We start from the raw sequence: 24,883 nt of genomic DNA, 5'->3' as shown, positions 1-24,883 counted from the left end.
ATGGGATAATTATGATTATACAAGCTTCAAGTCAGAGCTCTGCACCGTAATGTAATGTTGAGTTTCCCTTTTGTAACTTAGACTGTGCAACATATCCACACACTGACTGTTACAGTTTTATTCATAAAAATGATTACTGTGGCTTTTATGCTTGGATAGAGTGACTCACCGAACCCTTTAACAATAATTCAAATAAAAACTGGCAACAAAAAAAGATTTCTGCACTTTTTTAATGGCCTCTGTCTTCCTGCTACACATTTCTCAACTGTCAGTTTTCTTGTAATTCAGTTTTAAATCGATAATTATCATCACTATAAATGTAGCATTCTTATAATTTTCTGGAATCTATCTAAAAGTGGACAAAAAAAAGATATTAACACAGAAAAAAACTTAAATCACATCTTTTTATTTGAATAAATTCTTGCCATGTGAAAAACACAGACTTAAAATTTTTGGTATTATTTGCAAACCACTCTAGTAATTTTGTCAGAATAAAAGACTTTACAGAGATTTGACATGAATATGATGTATGTATTTTGACACCTTGATAGATTCGTTACAAGGATTTTAACAAGGCAGTGAAGTTCATCATTGGATATTTAAAATTTTGAGCTCACATGGCAGGAAATGATTTCTGAGAAAACCTTACTGTTATGGCAGACTAATCTGTTTGATTGACAGGACAGATGATCAGAGGGGCCGAGTTTTCACCACCAGCATTAAAACAGGGACTGAAGTATGGGAGGAGTTTCTCAGTGAAGCCGCAGTCAGTAAAGGAGTAGATAAGAGCTGCAGCATCTACGTCATAAAAGGAGACCAGACCCTCCTCATAATCCACAAACACCCCCACCTTCTGAGGCTGAGACTTCAGAGAGAGACGGACAGGAGGATCAGCAAGAGCTTTGTACTCATTTTTATTCCTCAGCAATATAGACCAGTAGCCGTTCTTGGGGCTCAGAGTGATTTTTCCCTTCCTGTTGATCGACTCTCTAGCCACTCCTAAATCCCACTTGGTCTTCCCTTTAACCTGAACCTCGTAGTAAAATCTTCCTGAGGAGAAGCTCTGCTTTCCTAAGACAGACACACAATAAGAAAATCTCTCTGGGTTGTCTGGGAGATTCTTCCATACATCACCAGTCTTTACTTGTTTCCCATCATCAGACAGGATGAGATAGGGATGTGCTGTATCAGGATCCAGAGTCACATCCACCTCAAAGTGCTGGACCCTCTTCAGCTCAGCCTCCAGCAGCTTCTTCATCTCTTTACCGAGCGTCTCCTCCAGCTGAGCCACAGCTCTGCTCACACTCCCCTCGTATGATGAGCGATGGACTCTGACCTCTGTCCAGTTCTTGGTTTTTGGAGGAGCGCTGAGGGATGGGAAGCTCTGGAGGAGGTGGAGGTGGTCTTCAGTGTGTGAGAGCTGCTCCACCTCAGAGCTTCTCCTCATCAGCTCAGAGATTTCCTGCTGCAGCTCTTCGATGAAGCCTTCAGCCTGTTTCTCTGTTGTTTTCTGCTTCTCTTGGATCATGTCAATGAGCTCAGCCTGGCCTCTCTCAACAGACTGCATCAGAGCAGTGAAGACCCGCACACCGTCTGCTATCTCTCTCTCTGCATCTTCCCTGCTGAGCTCCACTGACCGTTTGATCTCCTGAATCTTCACTCGTCTCTTCTGGATCATCTGCTGGATTTCAGCCTCTGTCTGCCCCAGCTCAGCCTTCTTTCCTTCATATTCTTCTTTCAGAGGAACAATCTCATGGGACTTGTGGTCTGAAAAGGTGCAGAGCAGACATACACACACCTGGTCAGTCTTGCAGAAAAGCTCCAGTGGTTTATCGTGCTTCTTACACATCCTGCCCTCCAGGTTGTCCACAGGATCGATCAGCTGATGTGTTTTCAGGCCTGGGATCCTCTGATGAGGCTCCAGGTGAGTCTCACAGTAGGAGGCCAGACACACCAGGCAGGACTTCAGGGCCTTCAGTTTGGTCCCGGTGCAGACGTCACAGGGAACTTCTGCTGGTTTGGCACATTGTTGGTCTGAGCGGCTGCCGGCTTTCTTTTGAGACGACTTCCTGAACTGAGCAGCCATCTCAGATATGAAAGTGTTGACCCGCAGCTCAGGCCTTTGTTTAAAAACCTCTTTACACACAGGACACTGGCACTGAGTGCTAACATCCCAGTGCTGTGTGATGCAGGATTTGCAGAAGTTGTGTCCACATGGTGTGGTGACTGGATCAGTGAACACATCCAGACAGATGGAGCACAGGAACTGATCTTCAGATAGCAGACAGCTGGCAGCAGACATTTCTGCACACTGAGACCTGAGGTGAAAGGATGAAATGTTAATGGTGTCATATATCATTGAACCTGAATTATTTGTAAAATAGTAATAAAAAAACAACTAGGCATTTCTCCCTTTTTCCAGACTATATGTTTTCCTATCTGCTAAAACTCAGCAGCCAATTTTATTGTTAAACACTTTTCAAATTACAAAATACATTACTGTATCATTCAAATATAATACAGTACAGTATCAAAATTATGCTATAAAAAGGGGGCGCCCCGGTAAAGCACACACAGCAGGTAGGTACCAGGGCTTAGTCCCAATCACAGCAACTGGGGTTCAAATCCAACCCCAGGTCCCTTGCTGCATGTCATTCCCTCTCTCTCCTCTGCCTTTCCTGTCTCCACTGTGACTGTCCAATAAAGCTGAAATGCCAAAAAAAATCTTTAAAAAAAAAAAAAAATGCTGTACAAGTCCCAGAACCTCTCAAGTGTGTTTCTTGTTCTCTGTGTATGTGTTTCACTTTATTACACACGATGCCAGTGGTGAGGAATGGCTCTGGAACCATTTCTGACTCTTTCCCAGAAGTCAAACAGTTTTCAAATGAAACTGCATTTCAAAAAAAAAAAAATAATAAATAAAAAAATAAAGCACGAATTACAAAAGCAAATTCAAAATTACTGCTGTGGTCTCTCTCTCCCTCTCTCTCTCTCTCTCTCTCTCTCTCTCTCTCTCTCTCTCATAGTGCCTCTTTGCTGTTTTTAAATTGCACTTTTCCCTCCGCTATTCTGTCATTGTTTGTCTGTATGAGGGCCAAGTACAGGTCCTCGCCCACTCTGCATGCACACCTTGTTACATCCAAATATATTAACATCCAAATATAATATTTTCAGTAAAAAGTTCACATGCAGAATGTAACAGTCATTCTGTTGCTTTGAGTCTTTTCCGCGCCTTCTTTTGTCATATTTTGAAAAGGAGTCATTCAGGAGCCAGTGTCAGAACAATGTGAACAGCACAGGCCACTGTGTTACTTCCTTCATATTAAAAACTGATGAATTCATGGACTTTCATACAAATTTAAAAATAATACAAAATTATATTTTCACTTGAGCATAGCCTTAATTATGTTGCCCTCGCTGTCACTAAGAATGAAAATGGTCGCTAATGCAGAAACACAAATCAGCACTTTCTTTAGGCTGATTGTTTTTTCCATGCAGGGAGTCTCCAGAGGGTTTTCCCTTGAGCCACATCCAGAGGCTCTGATGTAAATGTGACCGTGAACAAGACTTTCTCTTGTGTGTGAGAAAAAATCTATGCAGGCCTCGGAAGTAGCTATAGGCTAAATGTGGATACGAACGCCTTTCGCTGCGAGTTGAATAAATAAATCAATCAAATTGAAAAAGCAAACATCCAGTGTGGGCAGGTCTACAGTTCAATGTTGTGTCATTGCTCTCTGATGAAGCGAAGCAACAGTTGTCGTATGTACTCACCTCGACTTTTACTGTTGATCCAGAGAGACAAACTGCAAAACGTCGTCGTTCAGGCTTACATTCACTTTCACTTTCTAAAAGCGCCTCCTCCTCTCTCCTCTGGTTGCAAAAGATAGATTTGATTTACATCTGTCAAAGTCGCCATTTAAAATGAATGAATGAATGAATGAATGAATGAATGAATAAAATAAAATAAAATAAAATTAAATTAAATTAAATTAAATTAAATTAAATTAAATTAAAATTTAAATAAGACACAGATGATGATGATGATGATGTGTGAAAGTCCATTTCCGCGAGGGGAAAAAAAAAACTTGGTTGATGGTAAATCATAACTATGAGGTATAAAGTAAAATGATGAGATAGAGGAGCCCAAATTATGATGACTGGTAATGATAATAATAATAATTTTGAGCTTCCATAAATGATGAAATATCCTGCTACTGATGCAGCAGATTTTTGCCATACGTGCATTTCCCCCTCACTATCAAGCATGATAAAATCATTAAAGTCATCTGCCTCAGACTTTTCCTATGATCGGTGTTTGAGGAAACGTACCCGCAGAAGTCCGCAATGATATAGAAATGTACATAAGTTGTTGATTTTATTGACATCAGGGTACACTATTTAGACCAGGGCCACTCAACTTAAGATGGCTCAGGGGCCGCGCAGAAAAATCCAGCTGTGTCCAAGGTTCACAAGCTAAACATGTCTGACCTTTTGGACGTTTAAACAATAATTTTGTCACAGGCTACATGACGAGTCTAAAAATTACTGAAACAAACAGAAAACAGCTGCATTTCCATTTGAGGCCAAACCTCACTGAATAAAAGATTGTCATGCAGTGATTAATGATGAAATGATCAAATTACAACAAAATGAGGCTTTATTCCCAAAATGTGAGCAGAATGGGCAGCTTGCTCAGAGGTGAATACTGAAATTAGGCCACATCACACTCCCTGGGAACATTATAAAATAAACAGGCTTCATTCCCAAATCCTCGGGGGTCTTCCTGGGGATCCTCAGCAAAATGAGGAATAGTTTCATTTCCTTATAATTTAAAAGCTGGTGAAAGAATTCAGATCCTTTGAAGCATTTAAACACAAAAAATCTGATGTCAACCCAGTGTCACTGATCTGACCTTTAAATACATAATTTAATGATTATAATATATATATATATATATATATATATATATATATATATATATATATATATATATATATATATATATATAGCTACTTCTCAAGTGTTTTGTTAATTGTATGGTGCCTTTTAAACCTTCTATATTTTTTAACTTACATCCAGGTTCATTTTTGCATTTTTTTCCCACTAATGTTCCAGTAATCTTTTTTGCCCATTTTCTCTTTGCTTTGTTTTTGCATGTTTTTCAAAAGAAATCAAGTGAATTCCCTTTTAAAAAAACTTTTTAAAAAGTTAATTTGCTGGACATCACTACACACACACACACACACACACAATATATATATATATATATATATATACACATACATACATACATACATATTGACTTATGATTATTCTAACACTACATTTTAATCTCACCACAGTCTTTTATTTGACAAGAATGACACCTGGACAACGACACAATTAACACAAATTATCTTCCCATGCCAGAGTCCTGGGGGCTGAGTGATTTCAGGCGGGGGTCCGCGGCTCGCTGGGAGTCGACTCAGTTTCCCCCCTCACTTTCAAGCATGAAAAATCATTAAAGTAATCTGCCTCAGTCTGTTCCTACTAACAGTTTTTGGCAAAGCGCAAGTGACCTGAACCCCAACTTATCTACATAATTTCTAGACATGATCAGTGGTGTGGTGGAGAGTGTGCACAGGCATACAGAACAATTAGGTAAATCAAAGGGACATAGAAATGCCACATTGTTTCACTCAGCTGTATTGCCAAGACAAATTCCTGTGTACATTGTACATTTGGCAAATAAAGCGATTATGATTCTGATATTTTTTTAATTTGTATTACAATATCATTTTCACCATCACCCAGTTTGAGCCAAAACCTAACATTTGATGCAGCTTTGATCCAGTCTTGAACATGATTACAGTGATATTCTCTGAAAGGAGACATTTCTGTCAGGATCAGGTCATCATACTCTACAGAGGACTTCCAGGTGATGTATTCTGCCCTCTGGTGGCCGTACTGGAGCTCCTCAGCTCACAGCAACTGACTGTGAACAGGTGATTGGATTTCTAAAATTATGACTTGACTTTCTTTCATTTCTAACCTTATAACCCGGCTATAGTAGACATGCTTAATTTCAGCATTATGTTAATTACTTGTATAATAGAAAGATCTCACAGCATTAAGTGAGAAAACACTACCTTCAGAAAAAGGCCTAATTCAGAATATCCAAACAGAATTTGCTGTTTACCTGGCCTGTATCAAATTAGGAATCCTGTCATGGATAATAGTGGAAAATAAGTGTATATGTAAAAATACTGACTGGCATGTGACTTATGGTCTAAAGCATGACAGATGATTTTTTTTTTTCTCAAGGTGAACAAAACGGATGTGCATTATCAATTACAGAATTCATGTTTTGTTTGCAGTTCAGCTTGTTTCTTGTTGTTTCTTGTCGGTATTTGTTTTCTCATCTAAATGACTCATTTCTCCATGTTGCTCCCAGACATGTTAATTAGCAACAGGGGAGGCAGTGTGTATACACATAGCCAGGATTTATCTGTAAAACTTTGCAATAATCGTGTGTATTATATCAATTATAAGCCATTAGTTTTTTGTTTTCCTGATATAAGTATGGTGGGGGTGTTAACCATTAGTTATAGTTAATAAGGAAACAGAAACCTTAATAAACTGAATCTAAACGATGCACAACAGTATATGGACAATGTCAAACAACATATTAAACTTTCAGCTTAAACAGCTGTGAAACTTTTCTGAGAAAATCTAATGATTTTACTCATCTGTTTGACTGACAGAACAGATAATCAGAGGGGCAGACTTACAAGAACTAAAGAATGGGTGGAGTTTCTCAGTAAAGGAGTAGATAAGAGCTGCAGCATCTACGTCATAAAAGGAGACCAGACCCTCCTCATAATCCACAAACACCCCCACCTTCTGAGGCTGAGACTTCAGAGAGAGACGGACAGGAGGATCAGCAGCAACTTTGAACTCATTTCCAAATATTATTCTCCAGTAGCCGTCCTTGGTGTCCCGTCGAATTCGTCCCTTCCTCTTGATCGACTCTCTGGCCACTCCTAGAGTCCAGTCATTGTTCTCTTTAACCTGAACCTCGTAGTAAAATCTTCCTGAATAGAAGCTCTGCCGTCCTAAGACACAGTTACAATTAGAAAATCTCTCTGGGTTGTCTGGGAGATTCTTCCTTACATCACCATGACTTACTTGTTTCCCATCATTTTCCCATCAATTTTAGTTCATTTTGGCTTTTTTTTTTTTTTTTTTTGGTTATCAATCAGAATCATAATGAAAAACCTTGGTAGTGTGAGGATCGTAGTTATTATAAAGTACCTCAGTAAAACTGCTGACTGCAGTCTTCTTTTCTATTAAGGCTGAAAGTGGACACAAAAAAAAGATATTAACACAGAAAAAAACTTAAATCACATCTTTTTATTTGAATAAATTCTCATCATGTGAAAAACACAGACTTAAAATTTTTGGTATTATTTACAAACCACTCGAGTAATTTTGTCAGGATAAAAGATTTTACAGAGATTTGACATGAATATGATGTATGTATTTTGAGACTTTGATAGATTCGTTACAAGGATTTTAACAAGGCAGTGAAGTTAATCATTGGATATTTAAATTTTTGAGCTTACATGGCAGGAAATGATTTCTGAGAAAACCTTACTGTTATGGCAGACTAAACTGTATGATTGACAGGACAGATGATCAGAGGGGCCGAGTTTTCACCACCAGCATTAACACAGGGACTGAAGTATGGGAGGAGTTTCTCAGTGAAGCCGCAGTCAGTAAAGGAGTAGATAAGAGCTGCAGCATCTACGTCATAAAAGGAGACCAGACCCTCCTCATAATCCACAAACACCCCCACCTTCTGAGGCGGAGACTTCAGAGAGAGACAGACATCAGAGTCAGCAAGAGCTTCGTACTCATTTTTATTCCTCAGCCATATAGTCCAGAAGCCATTCTTGGGCCTCAGAGGGATGTTTTCCTTCCTCTCAATCAACCCACTAGCCACTCCTAAATTCCACTTGGTCTTCCCTTTAACCTGAACCTCGTAGTAAAATCTTCCTGAGGAGAAGCTCTGCTTTCCTAAGACACAGGGACAAGAAGAAAATCTCTCTGGGTTGTCTGGGAGATTCTTCCTTACATCACCATGCTTTACTTGTTTCCCATCATCAGACAGGATGAGCTTGGGATTTGCTGTATCAGGATCCAGAGTCACATCCACCTCAAAGTGCTGGACCCTCTTCAGCTCAGCCTCCAGCAGCTTCTTCATCTCTTTACTGAGCGTCTCCTCCAGCTGAGCCACAGCTCTGCTCACACTCCCCTCGTATGATGAGTGATGGACTCTGACCTCTGTCCAGTTCTTGGTGTGTGGAGGAGCGCTGAGGGATGGGAAGCTCTGGAGGAGGTGGAGGTGGTCTTCAGTGTGTGAGAGCTGCTCCACCTCAGAGCTTCTCCTCATCAGCTCAGAGATTTCCTGCTGCAGCTCTTCGATGAAGCCTTCAGCCTGTTTCTCTGTTGTTTTCTGCTTCTCTTCAATCATGTCAATGAGCTCAGCCTGGCCTCTCTCAACAGACTGCATCAGAGCAGTGAAGACCCGCACACCGTCTGCTATCTCTCTCTCTGCATCTTCCCTGCTGAGCTCCACTGACCGCTTGATCTCCTGAATCTTCACTCGTCTCTTCTGGATCATCTGCTGGATTTCAGCCTCAGTCTGCCCCAGCTCAGCCTTCTTTCCTTCATATTCTTCCTTCAGAGGAACAATCTCATGTGACTTGTGGTCTGAAAAGGTGCAGAGCAGACATACACACATCTGGTCAGTCTTGCAGAATAGCTGCAGCGGTGCATCGTGCTTCTTACACATCCTGCCCTCCAGGTTGTCCACAGGATCGATCAGCTGATGTGTTTTCAGGCCTGGGATCCTCTGATGAGGCTCCAGGTGAGTCTCACAGTAGGAGGCCAGACACACCAGGCAGGACTTCAGGGCCTTCAGTTTGGTCCCGGTGCAGACGTCACAGGGAACTTCTGCTGGTTTGGCACATCGTTGGTCTGAGCGGCTGCTGTCTTTCTTTTGAGACGACTTCCTGAACTGAGCAGCCATCTCAGATATGAAAGTGTTGACCCGCAGCTCAGGCCTTTGTTTGAAAACCTCTTTGCACACAGGACACTGGCACTGAGTGCTAACATCCCAGTGCTGTGTGATGCAGGTTTTGCAGAAGTTGTGTCCACATGGTGTGCTGACTGGATCAGTGAACACATCCAGACAGATGGAGCACAGGAACTGATCTTCAGACAGCAGACAGCTGGCAGCAGACATTTCTGCACACTGAGACGGAAGGTAAAAATGTGAAATGTAATTCAATCTCAATAATTCACTCAATCTTCGTAATTCAGTCTCAATATTTGAATAATAAAAATACACTCTGTCCTTAAGTGGTAAATGCAATTTTTCTTTGTGAAATAATCATGGAGCTCACAGTGAAGAAAATAAGTTTATAAAGGCGCTCCAGTGCAGGGCCGGACTGGAAGACTTTTTCAGGCCAGGAATCGGTCACGAAGTCAGGCTGCGCGGTGGGGGGGCGACCGAATTACCGTAGGCCTATTGACCAGCGTAAAAGACGACCCTGCCTTTAAGACGGCCCCTCTTTTTCAAGACCCTCTTTTGGAAAAATACTTTTTATATGGACAAAGTCTTGTTTGAATAAAAAAGCCACCGGGCGGCATCAGGCGGGCACCGGCCGGTGCCGCGCCCACCCGGTCAGGTCTGTGAGCGGCGCACACATAGTGCCATATATAGGCCCTACCTTTCATTATAAATCAACTTCGCGGCATCAGGCGAGCCTACCTAGGCTACTGGTTTACATATGCAAGTACAATACATGTGTATTTGCTTTTACCCCCAATATTAGACGAGGGCGTTTTTTCAGGGCATTTTCAATGGAAAAAATATCGTCTTATATTCGGATGAATAGCCTACGGTAGGCCTAATGTATGAACTTCAACCACGCAACCTTTTCATCCACCTCCTCTCCTCTCCTCCACAGTCACACACACACACATGAGTCGCGACACCCCCTCTAACATGCTGCCTGTTTACAAGGGACTCGGACTGTTGCGGCGGGTGTTAATCAAAACAAACCAATCACGTCTTGATCTCTTCACAGGTTGCTGGCCTCTGATTGGCCTGGCCTGTCTCTCTTACTTAAAAGAAAAAAAAAAAAGATCAGACTGGTGAGGCCAGACGGACCGGACCGACTGGAAAAAAAAAAAAAAAAAAAAAGACGGGCAGGCCACCGTCTAATAATGAGGAGAGTGAGAAAGTGAGTTTACTGTCTAAATTTTACCTCAAGGCTTTTAAATCAGTGTGGTACTTATGTTTTCAACTTGACTGTGTGGGTATTAATAAGGAAAACAACAGTTGCAATAGGCTAAATGTGTCTTTGATGCTAGTAAATATTAATAAAAACGGTGCTGATATTGGTATCTATTTTTGTTGCACATGATAATAAAGGCCTTTAAATCACTGGACGTCCCTTCCTCTTCTCTTAAAGAGCAGCAACAACACAAGGAGTCCCTCTTTGGACATGTTTTTTCCTATTAGCAAAAATAATTTTGATACAGTGTCCTTCACTGAAAATACTGTAGTTTGTTTCTTTATATTTGGCCACTACACATATTCCATTCTTTATCATGTTTTGGCATTTGGCATTACATTCTAATAAATGCATTTGAAATGACTTCAAACTCATTAGCCCTCCTCTTCTTCACTTTAAAAGCACCTGGAATGCCAGTGGAGTCAGTGTTTGGATTTCTCTGTCACCACAAACAGCTCAGCTCATTTTGATATCGTTACATTGCATTTCATTGACAAATGAATGTAAAATGGACAGGCATAAGGCTCAGGTTTGTGAAATTGCTCCCGCTGTACTCACCTCTTGTTTTATTTCTTATGGAGAGAAATAAGCTTTTCTCGACGGCAGCAATGTTGTCGCTCTGACTTACTTTTACTTTCACTTCCTCAAAATGACGCTCCCAGTCTCCTCCTTCACGTGTTGCTCCTCCTGCGGAGTGTTTGTCATGTTTTCTTGTCATAATCCACATGAAATAGCTAAACATGAGGAATTCGACTGACTGTTTTTTCTTCCAATTGCATGTCTTATAACTTTTCTAATTCAGTTTTAGACTTGAATGCAGCAGTATATGTTTGCCACAAGAGAAATGGACTTAGTTATCTGTCATTTGAGTGTCACTCAGTTTAACCACAGCATCACATTTGGCTCAGCGGGGTTTTCCTGTTAAGACGAAGCGCATCCTTCAACAAGAAGAGCTGAGTTCAAGCCTCTGTTCCAGTGAGCAATTATTTACAGTACAAAAAAAGTAACAATCCGGTTTGCTACTCATAAAACAGTCTTTCATTTTATTATTTTTGCATGGACACAACATTATTTGCAGTTTTTTTTTTTTTTTTTTTTTTTTTTTTTTAAAAAGCACCTGTCCCCTCCTCGGACAGGTTTTCTGCTATTGGCAAACATCATTTTGATATAGTTTACTTCATTGAAATAGTGGATTTTTTTATTTCATGCATCTCTGTTTTTCCCTGTTACTACATGTATTCCTTTTCTTTAATATGGCATTATACAAATATATTTTTTTCTGACTTAATGATGCCAATAAAAGCTTTTTAAATTACTGCACAGTCAGACACCCTCTTCTTTTTCACTTTAAAAGCACCAACAAGCATGATAAAATAAACATCAGTTTTTGGTTGGAAAGAAAACCTGCAGCCTCTTGGCCCTGCTGACCCTGGACCTTTTCCAAAAGGTCCGAGATGAGCACACAGCACACAGCAAAGACTAGGGATTTCTCCAATAATAATAATAATACTGATAATGATAAATAATAATATTGATAATTGTAAGAGCCACTAACACATAATAATATTTGATGGAGTGTTTTTTGAAATGTGTGGTTTGAGCAACATGTTCTGACTATATTTACATTTATATTTGTATTTATGCAGCAGTTGAATGATGACATGTGGGGAGTTTATGGTTACATTGGGATTTTTTGTGTTTTGATGCTGAGTGCATTGAATTATGTTTTCTTGTTGCTTTGCGACAGTTGGTTTTGCTTTACGGCAGTTTTGCCATGGGTGCGGCGGGTTGTTGAGGTATAGGCAAGCATGGATTGCAACAAGTTTTTGACCGTCGTCACAGTCTTTAAAAGCTTTTAGTGACAGATGCTGTATGGTCGTATTTATTTTCCTTTTGCCAGTGGAAAATGTTTTTTTTTGTTTGTAACTGTGGAAAATGTTCACCATGTCGATATTGGATCAGGCTTGTGTGGATTAAAATTCATTTTTTGGAACTTTTTCCCTGGCTCCTTTGGACTTCGTATGGACTTGTGAGTACATTGGGTGTCACAAGAAAATAGATAATAGACTGAACACGAGTCAAAACATCAACAGCTTGCTTATTAAGTGGCCAACAGTAAAGGTTTGGATTTTCGCATAAAACGGCCACTACATTAAGTCAAAAACTTGCAAAAGAATGGATTATTATGGACAATAACATTACGTCAAGGGATCCGACTAATTAATGGAATAGTCGGACAGCGCACTCTGGAGCTGCGGCAAGAAAACCAGCGAGACATTGGATTATTTTACCAAGCGGTAATTAAAAATGACTGTACTTTACTTTTCTTGATGGTTTACTGGAATCATATACTGCTGGAAATCAAGTAATTGTGTACCTGACGCATCTGTGAGTTAATTGGAACCGACTACGTTATGGAAGCGGAAAACTCCGACAGGCACGCAGTTTTGGATGACGGCCACAAGAGGGCAGTCAAACACACAGAAAGCTTTGTGGAAGAGCGGCTGTATCATTATATAAATGGAAGGAGAGGAAAACTGAGACAAATGACCGCAAAAGCTAACGAAATGGAGCAGTTAATGGAAAATGAACTTAACTTAGAGGAAGTTAAATCAAGGATGAAAGTACTCAAAACAACATTTGAGGAGTTCAAAGAAAGCAACATCTCTGTTCTGCTTTATCTCAATGAGGAGGAGAAAAGCACAGACCAAGACTATTGGTTCAAACCTAAGGAAGTTAGATTCCAGGATTTTATTGAAGATGTGGATTTGTGGATTAAAAATGCTGAACTTCAAAAGGAAAAGCCTCAAACATGTCATGATGAGGTAACTCATATGGACAGTGTGTCTATGGTGTCACGATCTAAAGCATCAAAGGCTGGTAGTGGACGATCTGGTGCATCATCCACTTCTTCTGCACGTTTAAAAGAAGAAGCAACACGAGCAGCTCTTGAAGCTAAGGCAGCTACCCTGAAACAAAAACAAGCTTTAGTATTAAAGGAGGCTCAGCTACAAGCAGAAAAGGAGGAATTGGAAATCCAAACAGCTTTAGCAGAGGCCAATGCTAAAATCAAGGTTTATGAAGGATATGATGCACAGGAAAAAGGTAATGCAATGAATGAATACGCTGATGGGACACATGCACAATACACTCCTGTAAAGAAGGAAAGTCGCCGAGGAGAGGCAGAAACCAGCCATCTACAGAACCTGCAGAGGTATGACAAACTCCCAGACATTTCACTCCCATCATATGGAGCTAAACCTAAAGTGTTTAAGGTAGAAGAGTCAGGTGTTACTGCCAGTGGGATTTCCCAATACCAAAGTGACTCCACAAAAGACATGTACAAAGTATTGAAACAGCAAACTGACATGACAGAGATGCTGGTGAAACATCAACTGTTGGCTCGTTTGCCACAACGTGATATCCCTGTCTTCTGTGGTGACCCTCTGGACTTTAGGTCTTTTCTTAAGGCATTTGAGCATACAGTGGACTCTAAAGCAGACAATAGTGCAGATAAGCTGTACTTCTTGGAACAATATACTAGAGGTGAGCCACGTGATCTAGTGAAAAGCTGTCAGCATATGCCCCCTGATCGTGGCTACCTTGCAGCCATGCACCTATTGGAAGACCGTTATGGCAACAAACTGAAAATTGCCACAGCGCTTATGGAAAAGATGTTCAAGTGGCCACAAATAAAATCAGAAGACGCACAGGCACTCAACAGTTTCTCACTCTTCCTTGTGAGTTGCCGCAATGTCTTGGAAGATGTGGACTATATGGATGAATTAGATAACCCAACAAATATGAGAGCTATCATCTCAAAATTGCCCTACAAAATTAGAGAAAGGTGGAGGGCGCTTGCTTTTGAAATTCAGGATAGGGATCGTAGGAGGGTGAGATTCACAGACTTGGTCATCTTTGTGGATAAGCAAGCAAAGATCACTGCTGACCCTCTTTTTGGTGATTTACAAGGCCCCACACCTGAAAAAGAGAAGAAAACATTTCCAATGAACAAAAATGTCAAGAGAGTAAAGGGAAGTAGCTTCGCTACTTATGTAACTACACAAAGAGAGAAAGAAAGTGACAAGTCCAGTACAACGACTGACAGGACACCAAGCAATGTTGCCTTCACCAAACCGTGTCTTTGCTGCAAGAGAAATCACACACTTGTGGAGTGCTATCAGGTAGCAGAAAAAGCTCATAAGGACAAGTTGGATTTCATAAGGAAGGCTGGTCTCTGTTTCGGATGTCTAGTTAAAGGACACTTAAGTAAGGACTGCAAAAGAAAGCTGGCATGCCAAATATGTTCAGAAAAACATCCTACCATGTTACACATTCCCAGAAAAGAGGATGTTTCAGAAAAGGCAAGTGCAGACAACCAAGAGGAGGCCAGTTCAGAGCAAACAGTGGTCTCAAGTGCCCTTGTACACTTAAAACAGGAGAAAACCACCTGTAATGGGGCCGGAGAAAAGTGTGTTCTTGCCATTCTTCCTGTGTGTGTCAAGTCAAAAAAAGGCAGTAAAATTGTGGAAACATATGCATTTATGGACCCTGGGAGCTCAGCCACATTTTGCACAGACTCTTTAGCACGACAGCTAAATCTGCAGGGAAAAGGAACTGAACTTGTCTTAACTACAATGAGCTCAACTAAACATGTGAAAAGTTGCCTTTTCAGAGACTTAGAGGTTAGTGGACTTGAGGAAAGTAACTTTATTAACTTGCCAAAAATCTACACCCAAAAGACCATCCCAGTGACAAAAGAAAATATACCTACACAAAAGGACATTGATAAATGGTCATATCTACAGGAAGTAAAACTGCCATGCATCGATGCTGAAATAGGGCTCCTTATTGGTAATAATGTGCATCAAGCATTCGAGCCATGGAAAGTTATCCACAGTCAAGATAACGGGCCCTTTGCCATTAAGACAATCCTTGGATGGACCGTTAATGGCCCTGTAAGAGAACAAAGAGACAGTGGATTGGATGGCAGTGAGCAACATCAAGTCACAGTCAACAGGATCTCTGTGGAAACAGTGGAAAATCTGCTCATACAGCAATACAATGTCGATTTTCCTGAGCACAGCTGCAGTGATAAACTGGAAATGTCACAAGAGGACAAGCAGTTCATCAACTCTGTATCCAGTTCAGTGCATCATGTTGACGGACATTACTACATCAACATGCCTACCAAAACATCACCAGTCAGTTTGCCAAACAACAGAAATGCTGCGGTGCAGCGAGCGATGAGCCTGAAAAAGAAACTCATCAAAAACCACGCATTCCACCAGGAGTACAAAGACTATATCAATGACCTGATAAAAATGGGTTATGCAGTGAAGGTGCCAGAAACACAGCTGAACCGGCAGGATGGAAGAGTGTGGTACATTCCACATCACGGGGTGTACCACCCACAAAAAAGGTCACTTCGTGTAGTATTTGACTGTGCTGCCAGCTTTCAGGGAACCTCACTCAACAAGGAGCTGCTTCAGGGTCCAGATCTGACTAACTCCCTTATTGGTGTACTGACACGATTTAGACAGGATTATGTTGCAGTCATGGCAGATATTAAGGCCATGTACCACCAAGTGAGAGTTCCAGAAGAGGACACAGATCTGCTGCGTTTCCTGTGGTGGCCAGAGGGAGACCTCACACAGGAAATGGTAGAGTACAAAATGGTCGTTCACCTGTTTGGCGCTACCTCGTCACCTAGCTGCGCCAATTTTGCTTTGCGGAGGACAGCAGAAGAGAACAGAACTGGATCTTCACCTGAAGCTGTGGAAACAGTTCTCAGAAATTTTTATGTCGACGACTGTTTAAAGGCAGTCAGTGATGAGAGTGAAGCTATCTCTCTGGGCAAGGATCTTGTGGCATTGTGCGCCTCAGGTGGTTTCCACCTCACCAAATGGACAAGCAATAGCCGGGCATTCTTAATGACAGTGCCAGAGAGTGAAAGAGCTAAGGAAGTTAAGGACTTAGACCTGGCTAAAGATGCTCTTCCAGTGGAAAGAGCACTAGGTGTGCTCTGGTGCATAGATTCAGACAGTTTCAAGTTCAGAGTTAACATCAGCAGAAAGGCAGCCACAAGAAGAGGAGTTTTATCTGTGGTGAGCTCCATATATGATCCATTGGGATTTCTTGCTCCAGTTGTGCTTCCAGCAAAGATCTTTCTGCAACAACTGTGCAAGGAGAAACTAACATGGGATGAGGAGATTCCTGACAGAATGGCACAATACTGGAACACATGGATAAATCAACTGCCACAGCTTTCCAGCTTCCAAGTAAGGAGATGTATAAAGCCTGAAAGATTTGGATCTATCGCATCTGCACAATTGCACCATTTTTCAGATGCCAGCGAGAGCGGCTATGGAACAGTGTCTTTCTTGAAGCTAATCAACAGCCACGGGCATGTGCATTGTGCTTTCATGATGGGAAAGGCACGCGTGGCACCTCTCAAACAAACCACTATCCCACGCATGGAGCTGTCGGCTGCTGTGGTATCCGTGAACATGGACGCTCTTTTAAGAAGGGAGCTCCAGCTGGAGCTAAAAGACTCAGTATTCTGGACAGATAGCACTGCTGTGTTAAAATACATTGGCAACGACACACTACGTCTGAAAACCTTTGTTGCTAACAGGGTTGCCGTCATCAAAGAAGCAACAAAGGCAGATCAATGGTGGTACGTCAGCACAACAGAAAACCCAGCTGACTGCGCCTCTCGTGGACTCACTCCAGAACGGTTCATGACCAATCAGAGCTGGATTAAAGGACCATCAATTCTGACAGATCCGGCCTATGAATGTTCAAGAAAGGTGGACAGTGTGAAACTTTCTGAGGATGATGATGAGGTAAGAAAGTCTGCCATTGTTCACAGTACACAAATTATTGAAAATACTGACATAGTAAACAGATTAATGGGCTACTATTCCAGCTGGCATCGTCTCAAAAGAGCTGTAGCATGGATACTTAGGCTAAGAGAAAGTCTGCTATTTTTAAGCAAAAGGCGAAAAGAACTGGAAGCTGCAACCTACCAACAGGTTGATGACTCAATCAAAGCAGTGACCAATATAAACAAAGAAATGCAGCAGTACAAAGCAAGTTTGAACAAGGAGCCTTTGACTGTGCAGAACCTGAATGCAGCAGAAATGGAGATCATCCGCTATTGTCAAAATAACAGGTTTCAAGTTGAGATCTCCTCATTAAAACGAGGGACACAACTAGTCAGAGGGAACAGCCCCATTTGTAAGCTAGACCCAGTGCTGCAAAATGGTATACTAAGAGTGGGGGGTCGTCTCAGTAAATCTGCAATGCCCGAGGAATCTAAGCACCCCATAATCATGCCAAATGATATGCATCCCACAACTCTGCTTCTGAGGGACATACATGAAAAAGTTGGACACTCAGGAAGAAATCACATGCTTTCTCGCCTTCGCCAAAAATTCTGGATTCCCGCAGCTAATTCTGCAGTGAGGAAACTCATATCCAAGTGCATTACATGCAGAAAAATCCAGGCTAAGGCTCATGGACAAAAAATGGCAGATTTGCCTGCAGACAGACTGTTACCAGACAAACCACCTTTTACTGGTGTAGGTGTAGACTATTTTGGGCCAATAGAGGTCAAAAGAGGTCGCAGCATCATTAAAAGATATGGGGTATTGTTTACCTGTCTGACGACCCGTGCAGTGCACTTAGAGGTGTCCCACACACTCGACACAGATTCGTGCTTAAATGCACTTAGACGCTTCATGTGCAGAAGAGGTCAGGTCTCTGTCATCAGATCAGACAATGGCACTAATCTTGTTAGTGCAGACAAGGAGCTACGTGCAGTTATGCAACAGTGGGATGTGGTCAAAATACAGGATACACTTGCACAAAGAGGAGTCCAGTGGATTTTCAACCCACCTGCCGGACCTCATTTTGGCGGAGTGTGGGAACGCCAGGTGAAATCTGTAAAGAAAGTCTTGAAATCTGTCTTGCATGAGCAAACAATAGATGATGAATGTTTACAGACTCTATTTTGTGAAGTGGAGAACATTCTAAATGACAGACCACTAACCACTTCCTCTGAGGACCCAAACGATTTAGAGCCATTGACACCCAACCATTTGCTCTTACTAAGGAAACAGCCCTTGCTTCCCCTTGGACTTTTCAGCAAGGATGACTGTTACTCACGTCGGAGATGGAAGCAAACGCAGTACCTAGCAGACCTATTTTGGAAAAGGTGGGTGCGCGAGTACTTACCTAGTCTGCAGGAACGGCAGAAGTGGAACAAAGTACAGCAGAACTTGATGCCAGGAGACATTGTAATGATCCTGGATGACAGCGCCCCCAGGAGCTCATGGCTTCTGGGAAGGGTCGTGAGTACAAAGTCAGACTCTAAAGGACTTGTTCGTCGAGTTCTAGTCAAAACCAAGTCCAGTACTCTAGAGAGACCTGTTGCTAAACTTTGTCTTATATGTGAAGTGGATGCTTAAGTGTTGTACAAAAGTAGAAAATGCTGCTAAGGTGAATGCAGATTGTCATCTCATTTATGCATATCAAAATTTTAAAAAAAAGGGAGAATATGACAAATGTTTGCTGATTTTGTTGTTAGATTTGTTATAATTTGATGTGGCTCTTAGTAATAGTAATATGTTTGGTAATCATAAGTCCTCCTGCCTTATAATTGGGGCCGGAAATGTAAGAGCCACTAACACATAATAATATTTGATGGAGTGTTTTTTGAAATGTGTGGTTTGAGCAACATGTTCTGACTATATTTACATTTATATTTGTATTTATGCAGCAGTTGAATGATGACATGTGGGGAGTTTATGGTTACATTGGGATTTTTTGTGTTTTGATGCTGAGTGCATTGAATTATGTTTTCTTGTTGCTTTGCGACAGTTGGTTTTGCTTTACGGCAGTTTTGCCATGGGTGCGGCGGGTTGTTGAGGTATAGGCAAGCATGGATTGCAACAAGTTTTTGACCGTCGTCACAGTCTTTAAAAGCTTTTAGTGACAGATGCTGTATGGTCGTATTTATTTTCCTTTTGCCAGTGGAAAATGTTTTTTTTTGTTTGTAACTGTGGAAAATGTTCACCATGTCGATATTGGATCAGGCTTGTGTGGATTAAAATTCATTTTTTGGAACTTTTTCCCTGGCTCCTTTGGACTTCGTATGGACTTGTGAGTACATTGGGTGTCACAAGAAAATAGATAATAGACTGAACACGAGTCAAAACATCAACAGCTTGCTTATTAAGTGGCCAACAGTAAAGGTTTGGATTTTCGCATAAAACGGCCACTACAATAATGATAATAATAATGGTAACAATGATAATAAACTTGATTTGTATAACACCATGCCATAGAGCAAGACACTGCATCCCTGCCACTTCCACAGGACATGATTCAGCGAGGTCAGGGCTTTTCAGCTCATAGTGATCACACTGAGCAAGAAGCTGCCTCGGGACAGCTGCTGAGGCTGCTCAGGGCTCCGTTTCACACAGCAGGTTTAGTGAAAACTCTGAGTCTGTTCACCCTGAATGAGGGAAACTCTGAGTTTTCCGTTTCACAGAGGGAGGTAACTCAAAGCAGAGACAGAGGGGTAACTCCAGCCTGTTTCACAGAGGGAGGTAACTTAAGCTCTCGGTCAGTTACCGCAGTAACAGACTCCATGAAACTAACCTGGTCGGGACCAGGTTTTTCTCATGAAACCTCGAGTTTCTCTCTGTGTCCGCCCTCTTTCAGCCACACACCGTATTTAACTTCCTCATTGATTCAGTCAGCAGGCGAGTTTTGGCGTGGCGTATTAGTTCTGCCGTCTGTTATTTAAGAAATATTTAATAATAATAATAATAATAATAATAATAATAATAATAAATAGCCTACAGTCAGTAGGCCTTTATTAGAAGTCCATTAGTAGTTAGGTGGCGACTTTTTCCACGAACATGGCATGTCCTTTCAACAACGATCCCGTGGATGAAGGTGCAGTGTTACTGCGCAGAGAATTAAATATTCGTCGGGAGATGGTTATAAGACCGCGCATAGATGTTTTACCTGTTTGAACAATGTTTTTATATTTCATCTTAAGCTGCTGCCAAGTGCGCTTCTCACCCGCGGCATTGTACCTAAATGAAATAAATTAATAGGCCAGCGGTAATTCAAGCAGTTTTTCCCTGTAATGTTATTGTGATTGCAACGGACTCCATTTAAACTTACGCATTGACCCGAGCAGCAATGCTCTCCCACGCCGTCTCCCTCTCCTTTGCCACTGCAGCGATGTTGCACTTTAAAAAAAAAAAAAAGAAAAAAAAAAAAGTTCAAACTCGCTGTATGAATGCATGATTTCCAATTCAGCTGGGGTGAAAAACGCAGCCGGACGCTTCTCCGTTGCCATGGTGACTCGTCAAAACGGGGCTCTTTTTCCAGCTGTGGTGCACGCGCTTAACTCCAGGTGAAACTACTCCGAGTTGATCAAACTGACTCAGATCAGCTGTTCTGGAACTGAAAACTCAGAGTTTCCTCTCTCAGAGTAGATCAGCTCAGAGTTCAGGGTAAGACTCGGAGTTTGTTGAACCTACTGGGTGAAACGGACCCCTGGTTGCTTCATGTTTACTTTGACTTTTCCCTGAAACTTGTAAAAAGGGCTTTTCATCAGCGTTCAGGTACATGTCCTTAAGCCGATGTTCTTTGGTGCATTAGTGTGTGTGTTGTCAGGCCAAGAACACACGGGACATTAATGGTGGATTCCACCTTAGACAGACGCTGCCATTTGTCATCTTGACTTTTCTAAATTTCATACAGGCTATTTGAATGAATTTGAGTGTTCACAAACAAAACAGTAATTAATGGAGTGTTTAAAAAAAACTCGCCTCTAGCTTTGAAACACCCTTACTAAATGCATGGTCAGTTTACAATTTATGAAAAATACATGGGATAATTATGATTATACAAGCTTCAAGTCAGAGCTCTGCACCGTAATGTAATGCTGAGTTTCCCTTTTGTAACTTAGACTGTGCAACGTATCCACACACTGACTATTATAGTTTTATTCATAAAAATGATTACCGTGGCTTTTATGCTTGGATAGAGTGACTCACCGAACCCTTTAACAATAATTCCAATAAAAACTGGCAACAAAAAAAGATTTCTGCACTTTTTTAATGGCCTCTGTCGTCCTGCTACACATTTCTCAACTGTCAGTTTTCTTGTAATTCAGTTTTAAATCTATAATTATCATCACTATAAATGTAGCATTCTTATAATTTTCTGGAATCTATTTTGCAACTAATTTGTTCAGGTAATTATTTGCTAATTTTCTGGTCACTTTTCTAATAATTTTCTTGAAATGACTTGATTTTGTAGCGAATGCGGACGCTTCATGTTTAAAAATGTTGAATGTACAGTGTGTGCCTCAGCTACAGTGTGTGAGTCATGTTGCCTGTCACTGATTTTTGGCAGGGATACTGTTTAATGTGAATGAAGCTGCTCTATACTTTTCATTTTGTTGTTGTTCCTGTTGATCATGCTCTGTAGTGGCTTGTAAGCCCATGCAGGTGGGCCGCCTTTTGCTGCATGACCAGCATGTTTGAAATGCGCTATCTGCATGAACTTTGCCTGGCCGATAATGTTGCTATAATATTTCTGTGGGAAATTAATGTGAATGTGAAGTATGTGTAACATGAAACTCACTTCTCATGTGCTATATGGAGTTTTATTGTAATACTTTACTATAGTTTCACAACTCTTGTAATAGATGAGCAATTTTAGTTCATTTTGGCTTTTTTTTGTTATCAATCAGAATCATAATGAAAAACCTTAGTAGTGTGAGGATCGTAGTTATTATAAAGTACCTCAGTAAAACTGCTGACTGCAGTCTTCTTTTCTATTAAGGCTGAAAGTGGACACAAAAAAAAGATATTAACACGGAAAAAAACTTAAATCACATCTTTTTATTTGAATAAATTCTTGCGATGTGAAAAACACAGACTTAAAATTTTTGGTATTATTTGCAAACCACTCTAGTAATTTTGTCAGGATAAAAGATTTTACAGAGATTTGACATGAATATGATGTATGTATTTTGACACTTGATAGATTCGTTACAAGGATTTTAACAAGGCAGTGAAGTTAATCATTGGATATTTAAAATTTTGAGCTCACATGGCAGGAAATGATTTCTGAGAAAACCTTACTGTTATGGCCGACTAATCTGTTTGATTGACAGGACAGATGATCAGAGGGGCCGAGTTTTCACCACCATCATTAAAACAGGGACTGAAGTATGGGAGGAGTTTCTCAGTGAAGCTGCAGTCAGTAAAGGAGTAGATAAGAGCTGCAGCATCTACATCATAAAAGGAGACCAGACCCTCCTCATAATCCACAAACACCCCCACCTTCTGAGGCTGAGACTTCAGAGAGAGACGGACAGGAGGGCCAGCAAGAGCTTCATACTCATTTTTATTCCTCAGCCATATAGACCAGTAGCCATTCTTAGGGCTCAGAGAGACGTTTTTCTTCCTCTCAATCGACCCACTAGCCACTCCTAAATTCCACTTGGTCTTCCCTTTAACCTGAACCTCGTAGTAAAATCTTCCTGAGGAGAAGCTCTGCTTTCCTAAGACAGACACACAATAAGAAAATCTCTCTGGGTTGTCTGGGAGATTCTTCCATACATCACCATAACTTACTTGTTTCCCATCATCAGACAGGATGAGATTGGGATTTGCTGTATCAGGATCCAGAGTCACATCCACCTCAAAGTGCTGGACCCTCTTCAGCTCAGCCTCCAGCAGCTTCTTCATCTCTTTACTGAGCGTCTCCTCCAGCTGAGCCACCGCTCTGCTCACACTCCCCTCGTATGATGAGCGATGGACTCTGACCTCTGTCCAGTTCTTGGTGTGTGGAGGAGCGCTGAGGGATGGGAAGCTCTGGAGGAGGTGGAGGTGGTCTTCAGTGTGTGAGAGCTGCACCACCTCAGAGCTTCTCCTCATCAGCTCAGAGATTTCCTGTTGCAGCTCTTTGATGAAGCCTTCAGCCTGTTTCTCTGTTGTTTTCTGCTTCTCTTGGATCATGTCAATGAGCTCAGCCTGGCCTCTCTCAACAGACTGCATCAGAGCAGTGAAGACCCGCACACCGTCTGCTGTCTCTCTCTCTGCATCTTCCCTGCTGAGCTCCACTGATCGCTTGATCTCCTGAATCTTCACTCGTCTCTTCTGGATCATCTGCTGGATTTCAGCCTCTGTCTGCCCCAGCTCAGCCTTCTTTCCTTCACATTCTTCCTTCAGAGGAACAATCTCATGTGACTTGTGGTCTGAAAAGGTGCAGAATAGACATACACACACCTGGTCAGTCTTGCAGAATAGCTGCAGCGGTGCATCGTGCTTCTTACACATCCTGCCCTCCAGGTTGTCCACAGGATCGATCAGCTGATGTGTTTTCAGGCCTGGGATCCTCTGATGAGGCTCCAGGTGAGTCTCACAGTAGGAGGCCAGACACACCAGGCAGGACTTCAGGGCCTTCAGTTTGGTCCCGGTGCAGACGTCACAGGGAACTTCTGCTGGTTTGGCACATCGTTGGTCTGAGCGGCTGCCGGCTTTCTTTTGAGACGACTTCCTGAACTGAGCAGCCACCTCAGATATGAAAGTGTTGACCCGCAGCTCAGGCCTTTGTTTGAAAACCTCTTTACACACAGGACACTGGCACTGAGTGTTAACATCCCAGTGCTGTGTGATGCAGGTTTTGCAGAAGTTGTGTCCACATGGTGTGGTGACTGGATCAGTGAACACATCCAGACAGATGGAGCACAGGAACTGATCTTCAGATAGCAGACAGCTGGCAGCAGACATTTCTGCACACTGAGACCTGAAGTGAAAGGATGAAATGTTAATGGTGTCATATATCATTGAACCTGGATCATTTGTAAAATAGCAATAAAAAAAAAAAACAACAACTAGGAATTTCTCCCTTTTTCCAGACTATATGTTTTCCTATCTGCTAAAACTCAGCAGCCAATTTTATTGTTAAACACTTTTCAAATTACAAAATACATTACTGTATCATTCAAATATAATACAGTACAGTATCAAAATTATGCTATAAAAAGGGGCGTCCCGGTAAAGCACACACAGCATGTAGGTACCAGGGCTTAGTCCCAATCACAGCAACTGGGGTTCAAATCCAGGTCCCTTGCTTCATGTCATTCCCTCTCTCTCCTCTGCCTTTCCTATCTCCACTGTGACTGTCCAATAAAGCATAAATGCCAAAAAAAATCTTTAAAAAAAAAATGCTGTACAAGTCCCAGAACCTCTCAAGTGTGTTTCTTGTTCTCTGTGTATGTGTTTCACTTTATTACACACGATACCAGTGGTGAGGAATGGCTCTGGAACCATTTCTGACTCTTTCCCAGAAGTCAAACAGTTTTCAAATGAAACTGCATTTCAAAAAAAAAATTAAAAAAATAAAAAAATAAAGCACGAATTACAAAAGCAAATTCAAAATTACTGCTGTGGTCTCTCTCTCTCTCTCTCTCTCTCTCTCTCTCTCTCATAGTG

The 24,883-nt window shown here is 41.5% G+C and overlaps 3 protein-coding genes across 4 annotated transcripts; all 3 read right to left on the bottom strand.

Moving 5' to 3' along the window:
* Nucleotides 1–584: 584 nt before the first annotated feature.
* Nucleotides 585–10,951, bottom strand: LOC115355371 (zinc finger protein RFP-like). Of its 2 annotated transcripts, none has more exons than XM_030046143.1 (2): nucleotides 10,905–10,951; nucleotides 585–2,311 (listed from the first exon to the last, which is right to left on the bottom strand). In XM_030046143.1, the coding sequence occupies exon 2, from the start codon at nucleotides 2,300–2,302 to the stop codon at nucleotides 662–664; it is 1,641 nt and encodes a 546-aa protein (XP_029902003.1). In that variant the 5' UTR covers nucleotides 2,303–2,311; nucleotides 10,905–10,951; the 3' UTR covers nucleotides 585–661. The 2 variants fall into 2 exon arrangements, with proteins under 2 accessions (XP_029902003.1, XP_029902002.1); XM_030046142.1 differs by lacking the exon at nucleotides 10,905–10,951 and adding an exon at nucleotides 3,772–3,829 and having other exon boundaries at nucleotides 585–2,318.
* Nucleotides 7,616–10,978, bottom strand: LOC115355372 (E3 ubiquitin-protein ligase TRIM21-like). The gene is made up of 2 exons (XM_030046145.1): nucleotides 10,905–10,978; nucleotides 7,616–9,298 (listed from the first exon to the last, which is right to left on the bottom strand). The coding sequence occupies exon 2, from the start codon at nucleotides 9,287–9,289 to the stop codon at nucleotides 7,649–7,651; it is 1,641 nt and encodes a 546-aa protein (XP_029902005.1). The 5' UTR covers nucleotides 9,290–9,298; nucleotides 10,905–10,978; the 3' UTR covers nucleotides 7,616–7,648.
* An 11,526-nt stretch (nucleotides 10,979–22,504) lies between these two features.
* LOC115355370 (E3 ubiquitin-protein ligase TRIM21-like) lies at nucleotides 22,505–24,190 on the bottom strand. Its single transcript, XM_030046141.1, has one exon. It carries the CDS (start codon nucleotides 24,176–24,178, stop codon nucleotides 22,538–22,540), a length of 1,641 nt encoding a protein of 546 aa, XP_029902001.1. The 5' UTR covers nucleotides 24,179–24,190; the 3' UTR covers nucleotides 22,505–22,537.
* Nucleotides 24,191–24,883: the final 693 nt, after the last annotated feature.

The sequence above is a fragment of the Myripristis murdjan genome, chromosome 23 (assembly GCF_902150065.1).
Source record: "Myripristis murdjan chromosome 23, fMyrMur1.1, whole genome shotgun sequence".
Taxonomy (NCBI): domain Eukaryota; kingdom Metazoa; phylum Chordata; class Actinopteri; order Holocentriformes; family Holocentridae; genus Myripristis; species Myripristis murdjan.
The sequence above is the reverse complement of the archived record's forward strand: the minus strand, read 5'-3'. Positions and strand labels throughout refer to the sequence as shown.